Genomic DNA, 12,881 nt, shown 5'->3' with positions numbered 1-12,881 from the left:
CTTGCTTCTGACTAACCAGCACAAGAGAAAACACCTAGCGTATAGCTCTGCATATATCTGTAAAGAGTGTAAATGATTGTGGAATTCATGACTCTATCTTGGGCTTGAAGAAAGAAATATCTGATTTTGTAGTTCGGCTAAAATGCAATTAGAGTGAAGAAAAGGGCATATTTTGTGTTTAAGGAAAACCATATCAAAATGCCAGTTTAGATATCATATAAGTTATAGGCCCTTTTCTGAAAACCAATCTTTCTCGATTTTTTTTTTTTGAGTTTTATTTTCTATTGAAAGCTAATTTTCTTTTTAATAGTAATTTGGCAAAATTTGGAGGACAGAGAAAAATTCATATTTTTTAATGCATTAAGTGTATCAAAATGTATCATATATGTTCATTGCATGAGATTTGTTGAACTCTACTGATGATTATACATTTATTATTTACCTATACCTAGGTAAACCAGTTATGATTGTCACAGAATACATGGAGAATGGTTCCTTGGACAGTTTCTTACGTGTAAGTAGAAGATTTTATACACATTCGCATATCTCCACCTTATCTTTATCTATCTGCACGCATACATAAATGTGGAATAAATTGCTGAAAATGATAGAGACAACCTCTAATATTATGCTAAACATTTAGATAAAGTTTTAAGAAAACTGAATTTTTGGGGACTAAATAGCAAAAGGAAGACTGTAAAATTACATTTTTATCTTGTAACATCCAAATGTCAATGGTTTATATTTTTAAAACAAATTTGTGCAATTTTCTTCAGTCTTTTTATTCAGACAAGATTCACATTGGTTAAAACAAAAATTTAAAGATTCTAAAGTAAGACATAAATAACACTGATATAAGACAGAAATATTCATTTCTTTATTTAAAGCAACCTCCATCTACTGTAAGATAGAAGACCTTCTCTCACATAGTACTGTCCACTCACAAACTAAGCATGTGCTATAATGCCTAAGTATTCTCAATCCAGAGATATCATTACTTATATATCATAATATATACATACATATATACATATATAACATATATTTACATATAAATTTCAGTTGTTTACGTTTAGAAAATTTATGTTTTACTAATATCAACAAATGTTACATTCAAAGAAGCTCAGTAGATTTACAGAGTACAAGACACTGTCAAAAAAAAAAGACACTGTCAATCACCAGTCACTACAAACAAGGGATAAAACAAACAAACACAGACCCTATCCTCAAGGTGCTTTCAGCATTATATAGATAGGTATAGATAGATAGATAGATAAGATATATAGTATAATCATGGAGGAAAATACTAATTTTTCTATGAATAAGAAATTATATTCTTTATTTTAATATTCATGAGCTGAATAAAGGTTTCATTAACAATTATTTTCACAAACATATTTCAAAAATAAACATTTTGCAAGTCAGGTAGTTCAAAATATTATAATAAATATTCTTTTAAAATTATAATAAATTTTCCTCTAAAATTATTGTTTAGATATTGCTAGACATTAAATTTTATTTTTTTATATATCTATGTATGTATGCATATATCTATGTATGTATGCATGCATCTATCATCTATCTATCTATCATATAAACTGTATATTTCTATTTTAATCTGAGTAGATTGGAAACTTTTCTAAATCCAGGACTATTTGAATTTATCTCCTATTATTTTCAGTTTTATGACCTATAACTCAGGGTTGGGTAGAACAACAAGTATTCAGTAAATATTTTTGACTAATTTTGAACTAATTATCTATTATGATAATTAAAGATTTAAAATCTACCATATTTGAAGCAATTAATAAAATATAGGAAAACAAGAAGAAAGAATAAGCATTCAAATCAAACCAATAAATACAAACCTAAAATAGCCACAGGATCCATTTTATTTTTTTGTTTATGACCTTAAAGTTTCTGAGAAGGAGTTTGTCTCATCAAACGACCAGCAAAGTTCTAGTTTTGAACCTGAAGTTAAAGAATATTAGGCCGGCTTCCCTGGGGGCGCAGTGGTTGGGAGTCCGCCTGCTGATGTTCGTGCCCCACACGGCCGCTGACCCTGCGAGTACGGAGCCTGTGCTCCGCGACGGGAGAGGCCACAGCAGTGAGGGGCCCACGTACCACACACACAAAAAAAGAATATTAGGCTACTTCTTGCTACAAAGTAATGTAGCTACTATACTATTTTGTTTTACTCTTGCATCTATTTAGTCCTGGTTGGTGTACTTAAAACTAGAATGTATATAATCTACAATTCAGTATGTGAAATTTTAATCAAGATATATCTTAGGAAATAGAAACACACCTTAACTGTACATTTGAAATACTTCTCAGAAACACGATGCCCAGTTTACGGTTATCCAGATGGTAGGGATGCTTCGAGGGATAGCATCTGGCATGAAGTATCTCTCAGACATGGGCTATGTTCACCGAGACCTTGCTGCTCGGAACATCTTGATCAACAGTAATTTGGTGTGTAAGGTTTCTGATTTTGGACTTTCACGTGTTCTAGAAGATGACCCAGAAGCTGCTTACACAACAAGAGTGAGTAACTCATTTTTTTTTCTTTTATCTTTGTTTAGCAACTTGTATTATGTTGACTGACAAATGAATAGAAATCACATCCCAAAATGCTTTGTCAATTATATCTTCCCCGGTATGAAACTTATCCTTTAAAAGTAAAATATTGTTACTTATTCTGGAAAAATAGATGGTCACTGTCCATAAGGTGAGTAATGATATTAATTCTGAAATTCCATATGTTGGTTCAATGATTCTCCTAAAAAAGGCAGCAAGGTTCTAACATGTCTAAAGTCTTATTGACCTATCTTTTTGTCATGGTTGAACCACTGTTAAGAAAAGATTGGATAAATTCTTAGTACCCCCATCCAACTAGGTATAATCTTAAACCATTTTAAAATTAATGCTTACATGAGTAACACGTTTACATTATAAAAATTTTAAAACAAAGCAATAAAAAGGAGAAAAGTCATCCGTAATTATGCCACCCACAGAACATTTGTAACTTTGTGAGTCAGTTCTTCCAGATTTTTTTCTGCATACCTCTATATACAGACATATGCATGAATAAATGATTAAAATTAGGTTATCCTTAATGCAAATTGTATACTTCATTTCTCTTCTTAGCAATATACCTCTTGAATATATTTCACTGTCAATAAATAATATTTGTTTTTACTTTTAGCTGTTTAATATATTCTATTTTCTAGTTGTATCATTTTTAAAACCGAATCCTAATTAGTGGGCAAATTATTATTATATCTATTTTTTCAAGATATTTTACAAATGTGTATATGATACATCTGCATTCATAGTTGTTTGAATCTGATGATTTCCCTATAATATATTCCTAAAAGTAGATTTTCTGTGTTAAAGAGTCTGTGCCTACGTTAAAAGCACATTTCAATACACTCCTAATAAAATTAGATATTATCATTATTTTTAATATTTACTTACTGTGCGGAATTTTATCTGTTAATTTGCATTCCTTTGATTCAAAATGCATTTGATTATTTCTTCTTATGTTTTTGGCAAATTTCTTTGACATATTATTATTTTAGAGAAATTTTTTTATGGAAGAAATTTTTAAAAATAAAAATATGATAATCATGGCTAATGACACTACTCAAAAATAACATTTTTAACATTTTAATTTTAATTTTAATTTTTAATTTTTAATTTAATTTTATCTTTATTTTTTTTAAATCTTTAATTTAATTTTAAATTTAATTTTATCTTTTAACATTTTTAACATTTTTTAACATTTTAATTTTATCTTTTAACATTTTAACATTTTTTAACATTTAATTTTATCTTTTCATAATATTTTTCTATGCATTTTCATATAACAAATATTTTCAGTTCTGCATATAGTGACAAAAAATCATAATATGTATACTGATATAAAAAATGATTTCCACTTAATAAATCCAGTATTTTCTTTATATATAAATTCAGTGTCATTTTGTAATCTGCCCTCTTTAACATGAAATAAAAAATATAGAATTTTCTGGATGATGAAATATTTTTTTACAGTATTATTAAATAATGTATAGTACTCCATTTTATTCATGTACATTATTTAGCCAATGTACTATTAATTGGGCAGAATTCTAATGTTTTGCTATTATTAGCAATACTTTGATGTACATCTTGATATATAATTCATGCCTTTCTATCATTACCTCTTCAGGATAAATTTCTAGAAAATTGGCGAGTCAAAATATGGACAAATATGTGAAGATTTTGGTACATGAATTGCTTAATTGTTTTACATGTAGTTTGTTATCACTTTTCATTTTTAGTGGCAATATATAAATGAGGCCATTTCATTATACTCTCACTAGCCAAGAGAATGAGCAGTTTTTAAAAAAGACAGTCAGCTTCTGCTGCTTTCTTGTTTAATTCTAAGAGTTTATTCCTGATTAAACAAACAAACAAAGAAGCAAACAAAAATTCTCATTCTTTTCAGAAGTCATCAACCTCAGTAACTCTATTAACAGCCACTAAGGTTGTCACATGGCAACTATATCCCACTCTGAGAAAGAGCTCAATATGCAAGACTGAGTTTCATCTACAAGTAAAGCCACAGTGATAGAAACACAGAAAGAAGCTCTGTGTCTCAGATATATCCCTAGCCGTGTTGATTTAGAAGTTGGAACTCTCGTAATGGCTTTTACCCTTGTTTGCATTTCCCGCTTTCAGGTATACTCTCTAGCAGATTACCTTTGTTCATGAATCTAAGTATTTTTCGAAACTGTGTTCTGCATAAAATTGTTGCTGTTCTGGTCTTCCCTGGTGGCGCAGTGGTTGAGAGTCTGCCTGCCGATGCAGGGGACATGGGTTCGTGCCCCGGTCCGGTGTTGCTCCGCAACTGGAGAGGCCACAACAGTGAGAGGCCCGCGTACCGCAAAAAAACCCCAAAAAACAAAAACACAGCAAAAAATGTTGCTGTTCTTAAGAACACAGTTCATTAGATTAAAAGCAAGAGAAATTTAAGAAAATTGTATACCTTGCAGCTAGTTGAATTAAGTTTAGACCAGTGACTATTCCTACACAGCTCTGAAAACTTGATAAAATTACAAAACATGGGTATCTTGATAGTGCTTTTTGTGCTCCTCTGATCACCAGAAAAATTAGTCAGCCACCATTCTGCAGCAAAGCATTTTTATGACTAAATTATTACTCCAGGGGACAACATACACAGCAGATGATAATATATAATATTTGTTGTCTGGAAGAGAATGTTTTTTATTCTACTCACTGCTACTCTGCATTCTAAAGATATTCTTCATAACCCTCTGCTACTATTTGAGCTATTAACACACTCCATGAAAAGTATTCTTGCTAGCATTATCCCTGTTACAAAAATCGCCTTATTCAAGAAATATTTCCAGTTCTAATAGAAAGTATTTGGAGAAAAAGGCCTTTATTTGAGATATTCTATTTTTCAGTAATTCATTCAGGTTCTAATCTCTCTGTTCTTTAAATGAGCACATCCTTGTTCTCAATACTAGTCTTAATTTCTAGTGTTGGGGAGAAAGAATTTTCCTCTACCCTTCAAAGCTTCTTTTAGCTGGTCTAATAATCAAATCAACATGAGACATTAACAGGAGAAAAGCAAATTTAATTTCGTATGCATGGAATCTCACATATATGAGAGGGTAAAAGACAGAAAGGTAAAATGAGGTATGTATGCCATTTTGAGCTAAGGAGTGGGAAAGAGGGCCTGAGGCTTCAAAGGGAGGAAAGTAATTCACAAGTTGATAAGAAGAGTAGATGTTGGGTAATTAGATGTTTGCCCTGCCATACAGATGGGCCACTCATATGAAATTTATCTCTGGTAATCTCATTCTGGGAAAGGACCCTCCCTCGCCAATTTAAATTCTTCTAGGTAGTTAAGGGAGAGAAGCTTCTCTTGAAGGAACAGGGTCTTGATTGCCTTTGGCTCAAAAACATTCATATACCAAAGTGGCACATTTTGGGGAGGTTACTTCTGAACTCTTGCACTAGGATACTCCAAGAAACAATTTATCTTGGAGAAACTTGAAAGATTCTTTCGAATCTACATCATCGGCTCTCTGGAAACTGTATACGGTTAACTTTCGGAGCTTCATTTATACTGATTGTTACTTTGTCAGGACCAAGGGGTCCACAAGATTATTTCAACCTTAGTAGAATGATGTTGATGTGTCAAAATTCCTCTTTAGCCTTTGTGAAATAAAAGTGCAATAGGATCTTTGAATTTATGCTTCATTCCCAGAAGATTCTTAAAAGCCACACTAACCAAACGGGCTCATTCACTACCAATAAATAGCTGATAAGAGTTCTTCAGTGTTCATCCTTGTATTTTCTTGTAACTCCTCAAAATATCTGTGGGAGTCCTGACTTCCCTCTGAGAAGCTGTAATTTGCATCTGCATTTCTAGAATAATTTAGACATCTTTGATTTAATTTCTCATAATAAGCCTTGTTTGGTACAATAATTTTATAATTTACCCTAAAATATGAGGTATGGTCATACAGTAATAGGACTTCTATTTTGTTTTTTAAACAAAGACACTGAAACAATGAAATGAGTGTTGTCATACTAAGCTGTCTTTTTGGGAATGTGTACTTACTGCAGGAACACTGCTATTGTCCAAAATGTTTGGGGAATTCCTCTTTCGAAATTATCTTTAAAACTAGATTGTAAATGATACTATCACTCAAAATTGTTTAGGCATATAGTATTTTGGGAAGCAGACTTGACTAAGATAAAATCTGTGGTTTCAATAAGCTTATAGTTAATAAATAAGGAAAGTAGTACATTGTTGTAAAGTCTGGGTTTTTTTCTAACCAAAAACAGGATTATTCAGCTTAGACATCTGCCTTATTTATTCAAATTAGCATGCTATGATTATGGTTATTTCAGAAAAACAAGTTCACCATTTAAAATAGTGTGCCAAGGCATTCTTTTTGGATAGACACATTCTTGTTAATCTACTTTACCAGTCATGTTACTTTAATCACACTTAACACATTTCAGAAATCAGTATTCAGTGCCTCAATGCATTATACTTTTCCGATTGCTCCTCTGAAAGTTATTGCGTTTGGACAGAGGGTAATTGCACTAAGAAATCATGAGAGGCATTTGATTCAATGCCACTGAATGAATGTAGGGTGTCTGCTGTTCTCATTTTTAAAACACCTCTGTGGTTGACAGGCAGGATAGAAGAGTGAAATAGAAATTATATCCACTAATTCTGTATTTAAAGATTCTTAAACTGGAGGGGACATCTGAGGAGTTGAGAAAACCCTTAGCCTTACAACTTAAAACAATGTATCAGACATTTTCTCCTGCTGCTTTTGATACTGTCTTAAGTGTACTCTGAGTTTTCCTTCCTTATATCCTCAATAGTATGCCTGAAAGGAAAGAGTCAGCTGAGATAATAATATACACTTTTTTGTGTTTTCCATAAGAATATTGGGTAGGAAATTGGAATTTTTTTTCAATACACACTTTTAGTTATTTCTCTTGATTTCTCACTACTGAGTTATACGGAAATTCCAAACACTGACACTTTTTATTATACAATATTATTATGCATTCTGTAACCTTTAGAAAATTCGACTATACATTCATGACATGATGAGAATGAGAAAGGTGTAAAGTTTTAGTATTACTATGAAAATAGTTCAATCTTGCAGACCCCCTGAAATGCTCTTGAGGACACCAAGAAATGCTTGGATAACACTTTGAGAACCACTGTTATAGATACTTTATGAGGAAAATAACACCTTAAAAACTAAATAAATATTTGAGTAGTTATTAAATGATATAAAATCTGACTTATTATGTGATATAACATGTAGTATTATGTGATATAACATGTTTTGAAGAAAGGTCTTGAAAGCATACCTGCGGCTGAATGCCTAAGGTTGCAAACCATCATAAAAGGCCTTGGATTTTATTTGGGATGGATATGATTGGAGCATTTAGCTCTGCAAATTTAAAACATCAGAGAATTTTTGTTGTTGAGAAAAACAAACAAAAAAATGGATGACCTCTCTTTAGTTATACATCATGTGAATTTCAGAGTATAATTATGGCATGTTTCCCATTTTTTTGGACTGAACTACTGATTTGCTCTATTTTATACTATCAGAAGCATAGTATTATTGGTGAGAACTGTTTTCTACTGAATAATTTTTCAATCTTTTTCTTATAAAATTTCACTTTTAATAAGTTAGCATTTTTATGTGTGTATGAATACGTATATTATGTTTGTATGTTGAAATAGATGGAATCCAAAATTCCAAGATGATAGTGGTCAATTTGCTGTTTTAAACAGGATCAAGTTAAAGAAAATATAGACTTTTACCTAATTTATATGCTGTGCCATGTAAAGTCAATCCTGTTCTCAAGTCCCCAAATTCATTTTAGGGGTATAATTACCACATAAACTGATCTGGGAAATTTAAGAAAACCAAATGATGTGTTCTTGGTTACATTCTTCATTATTAGTATTTTTCTTTTTATTTCTGTAATGGAGATGCACACTGAGTAATTGCCAAGTGGATTTTTATATTGAATGAAAAAAGTTCTGTCTTGTGTCACATTGCCCTATGGCCAATTAACACCTATTTAATTTTTAGAAGATAAAACCAAATGAAAAGTTATTACAAGCATTATGTGTTAAGTAATAGGAAAAAGAAATCTTATTTTACATAATAACTTATTCTATTTTTTTTCTCTGTGAGTCTGCCAAGTTGATGCCAGAAATATTCTACTACTGCTTTGTCTTGTCTAATTTCATTTGCAAGACAAGAAAAAAAAAGGGGCTAAAGCAAGTGACTAAAAGCTAAGTGGCTGAATACTCTGGTTCAGGATAACTCCACTTGAAGAATATAAATATTAGAAAACATGAGCCTTAGTTCTGTAGAATTCTCAAGGACTAAAAACTATGCATACCAAAAACTTGTGTGATATAAAAAGAGAATAATAGTATTTTGATAAGTAGTATATGTCATATGTAATTTACACATGAATGAAAAAAAGCAATAAGTAAATATCTAATCAGTGGCCTTCATAATGTATTTTAAGCTTGGACACAAAATAAATAATGTCAACATTTTCTAGTCTCTTAGGATCAGTACATAGCTTCTGTCTTATGTAGCTTCACAAAGTAAAGCTATATATCCCCAAATCAGAAAACTCTAGAAGATTTTATAATCTCAGTTAATGGTCCCTCAAAGTTTAATGAGGGATCAAATACTTTCTAGCCACCCATTTCAGAGAGATGGATAGCACAAACATTTCAACATGTGAAAATAATCCATCCAGATTTATGAGGAGAAAAATCACAACTATAATTTTGGAGTGATACACACGAGTTAGGAGGTTCTATGTAAATATATTACACACAGTCTCTAGCAGGAACAGTTTTCTCTGCAGTGCATCATTCATTCATTCATTCATTCAACAAATATTTGAGTGCCTACAATATACTAGGCACTGTTCTAAGACCTGAGGACCCAGAGGTAAAAACAAAGCCCTGACTCCGTGAGCTTACATTCTAGTGTGGTATTTCACATAATAAACAAACAGGTGAAGATATAGCAAGGCAGAGAAATAAGATGAGGAATGTGGACAGTATGAGGGAGATGCTACTGTAGATAGGACGATCAGAGAGAGTTTCTCTGATAAAATGACATTAGAACAGCGAATTAGTGAGAGTGAAGGAGAAAATAATGTAAATATTGAGGTTAATAGGCCAGATTCATTTGCTTTAACTATTTTTCAATTCAATGGAATAATTTTAATAATTTCTCTTATTCCAACAGGCTCACTTTGCAAGAAGACAAGTTAAGTAGTCAGATTAATGATATAACTCAGACTAAAAAACAAGCAAATAATGACTGGTCCAGTCTGTAGTGTTGAGCCCTGGAAGCTTAGTAAAAATCACTTACTAAAATTATTTCCAGTTGACTTGTGAACATCCCACATTTCAAATTTGTGATAACACATTGCCTGAAGCTTTTCCCATGTACCCTGAAGCCACTGACCAGCCCCAGCTGCTCCGGCACTGGGAGAGACAGCAGTCATTATTTCCCAAACCAGTCTTACTACTTGATGCCTGGAATGGCTAATAATTTGATTCATTCCTGTCCTATGACCCTTTTTCAACTATAGTTTTACATGTCATGGTTCAGGCCCACTCCCATGATATTTCCCCTTTCATTTGCTAGCCATTGCTCTTGAACTGCCCCCGTATTTCAAGCAATTTTTACCCAACGTAGACATACAAGGAAACAATTGCCATGTTGTCTAGTCAGAATTGTCTCAGCAGATATTTATGAGATTCTCAAAGTATCATGTCATCTTTCCTAATTTTTCAGTTATCAATATTAATAAAACCAAGCCTACCCAAGTTATGTACTTTTTTGCTTAATTACTAGAATGAATCTAATACTTCTGTTTCATTATTTTTATTGTAAATATATAGTATTCCTGCTATATTGGATAGGTCTTTCTGACTTATTTACTTATCAATATGGCTTTTGTGGAAACTTGTGTTCAGAGTGCTAAAAATTCACTTACAAATGAATTTCTGTAACCTTTAAAAAATAAAGTAGGAATTCAGTATATTTAAAACACAAGGTTTAACATTTAAAACCTCTTTGAACTTTGAAAAGAGCTGTACCCATATTAGGCTGTATGTTTAGTCTTATCCCTAAATTTTTTCATTGCTTTTGTTGAAGATATACATTATACATCATATGACCTAATTTTATATTGTATTATTTGACTCGGAAAGTAACAGAAAAGTTATTTGTGTTTTATTTCCTGGATAGCCATAGAGTTACTTAGAATACAAGGTGAAGACTTTTAAGAAATTCTTAAGCGTCTCACGGAATGTTGAAAAATTTCAAAAGTTCAAAGTATTGACTTTTGCTACCTGAGAGATCGTCTGTCTCTGATCTCTTGTGGCAGTCAACATCTGCTGGAACAATTCTCTCAATGACTTTTAGATTTGAACTACTGGGAATTAGAACAGATGTTTCCCCTGGGAGTCTTCTTGGATTGCCCTTCACCTTGTTGTCTACTGCTGTCTGCAGTGAACGAAGTTTACTTCCTGACGATAGATCCTAAATCCTTTAGTCAAATGATTTATCTCTATAGTTCCACTTCTAACCTGAGAAGCCAATATTTGCCTCCAGGTTAAACACTCAATTACTCTGGGTTTACTAAGATAAACTCTCCGAAGTCCTTTGTCACTCTAACTATGACCTGACAGAGCTCACAGGCAGGCAATGTGAAATATGGATCAGCAAAGCATTTCCTAAATCAGTAAGGAGAGATTTGTGTATATAATCAGAGAAAAATTGGGGCAGACATAAGATACTAGGGCTCAATGTCCAGAGATTTCAGCAATTACACTCCTTTTCTTTAGAACTCAAGACTTGAAGCCCCCTAACCCACAGCGAATGAGCTGACTTCAGCTAAGAACCTGAAAAATTCAGGGCTTTTAGCCAAATGTCTCATTTAAACTGTCTAAATTCATTAAGTTTAGAGAACTGAATTGCAGGATCTTCCAAGAACATGTTTACTTTGTGATTCCTACTCTAACTGCTGTTTCTGGACAAAGTGAACAAGGTTTTGTACTACTTTACTCCTGGATTAGAGTTTAGCAATTACATAATGCCTCTGCCCAGAGAATCCCTAGTATCTTTACTTGTGCCCTTTTATTCTCCTTTAACTTTTCTGTAAGAATTCTATGGAAGTAAATCCAGATATTACAGCCAATAGATATTCAGTTTAGTCCAAAGTTAGTATCATCTTTGGACTAAACAAGGGCCAAAATAATTAACATTAAAAATGTCAGCATCCTTGATATTTCTGTAGGTTTAAGATAGAAAGTTGAAAGAGCAAAGGTTTATAAGTTAGCACAGCTGTTAGAGATAGATGAAACTGAACATAAAATCAAGTTTTATGTTTCCCATGACCCTCAGTTTATGAATGATAAGATATCTGCACAGAGAGGCTAAGAAACTTGGCAAAAAATAGATAATACAGTCAAAGCTAAGCCTAGAAATGACAACTCCTAATTCCTACTAAACTTAAGAATCCAAATGGAACATGTGACCGTAAATCCCCCTGCACCCCCAATTACTGACTGTCATAGATGTGACATCAGCACTGGGAGGAACTGGCTCTGGGTTTGGCATTGCAAATATGCAGAACAAGCATTAGCTTCTGATTCTGTTGAGTTTGAACTGGAGGTCCCTCTGCAATTGAAGTTTTAGAAACACTCCATATGCTGAGAATCTGGGCTTGCTCCAGGCAACTGGAGACTTTTCTCAAATATGTAAATATCTGGAGAGCTTACATACTGACATAGAGACCACCTTAAGTAAATGCTTCATTTTATGATCTGTTAAAATATTGTAAAAAACACATCTTCATAAATTATTTTTAGAGTAGGTATCTGACGCTTTACTTTTCTGAACGCCTAGGAGCATTTTACCAACCAAAACTTCAATTGCCAACTGATTTCAAAGTTTTAGCTCATTAATAACAGTTGTATTAGAATAGTTTTACTATGGCAAGAAGGCAGTATACCAAATGACACCATTTGTCTCATCAAATCCAAATTTTGGGTAGCTCATTGAAGGATATGCTTGGCAGTTTTTCTGAAAGCATCTAAATTTTTTAAATGCCCTCTACATATATAACCTGAAAAAGCAATTTCTGAATGTGAAAAAGAAGAAGAAAATATAAGTCAAGCAATGTTGGCTTAAATTTGTTGGGGTGGGAGGTGGGGAAGGAAGAGGAATTTTTGTGGTCCAATCAGAAGCAGAAGTATAAATAAATTC

General features: G+C 32.5%; 1 protein-coding gene across 2 annotated transcripts in view; it reads left to right on the top strand.

Moving 5' to 3' along the window:
- Positions 1-12,881, top strand: part of EPHA3 (EPH receptor A3) — a 372,025-nt gene that overhangs the window by 326,846 nt on the left and 32,298 nt on the right. For both annotated transcript variants that reach the window (XM_007468624.1, XM_007468625.1), the window contains exons 12-13: positions 453-514; positions 2,338-2,547. In XM_007468624.1, the coding sequence (XP_007468686.1) occupies positions 453-514; positions 2,338-2,547 (272 nt within the window). The remainder of the gene's footprint in view (positions 1-452; positions 515-2,337; positions 2,548-12,881) is intronic.

Source organism: Lipotes vexillifer, unplaced genomic scaffold (genome assembly GCF_000442215.2).
Source record: "Lipotes vexillifer unplaced genomic scaffold, Lipotes_vexillifer_v1.1 scaffold1602, whole genome shotgun sequence".
NCBI classification, from domain to species: Eukaryota; Metazoa; Chordata; class Mammalia; order Artiodactyla; family Lipotidae; genus Lipotes; species Lipotes vexillifer.
Note: the sequence above shows the minus strand (reverse complement) of the source record. Positions and strands in the feature narration are given on the sequence as shown.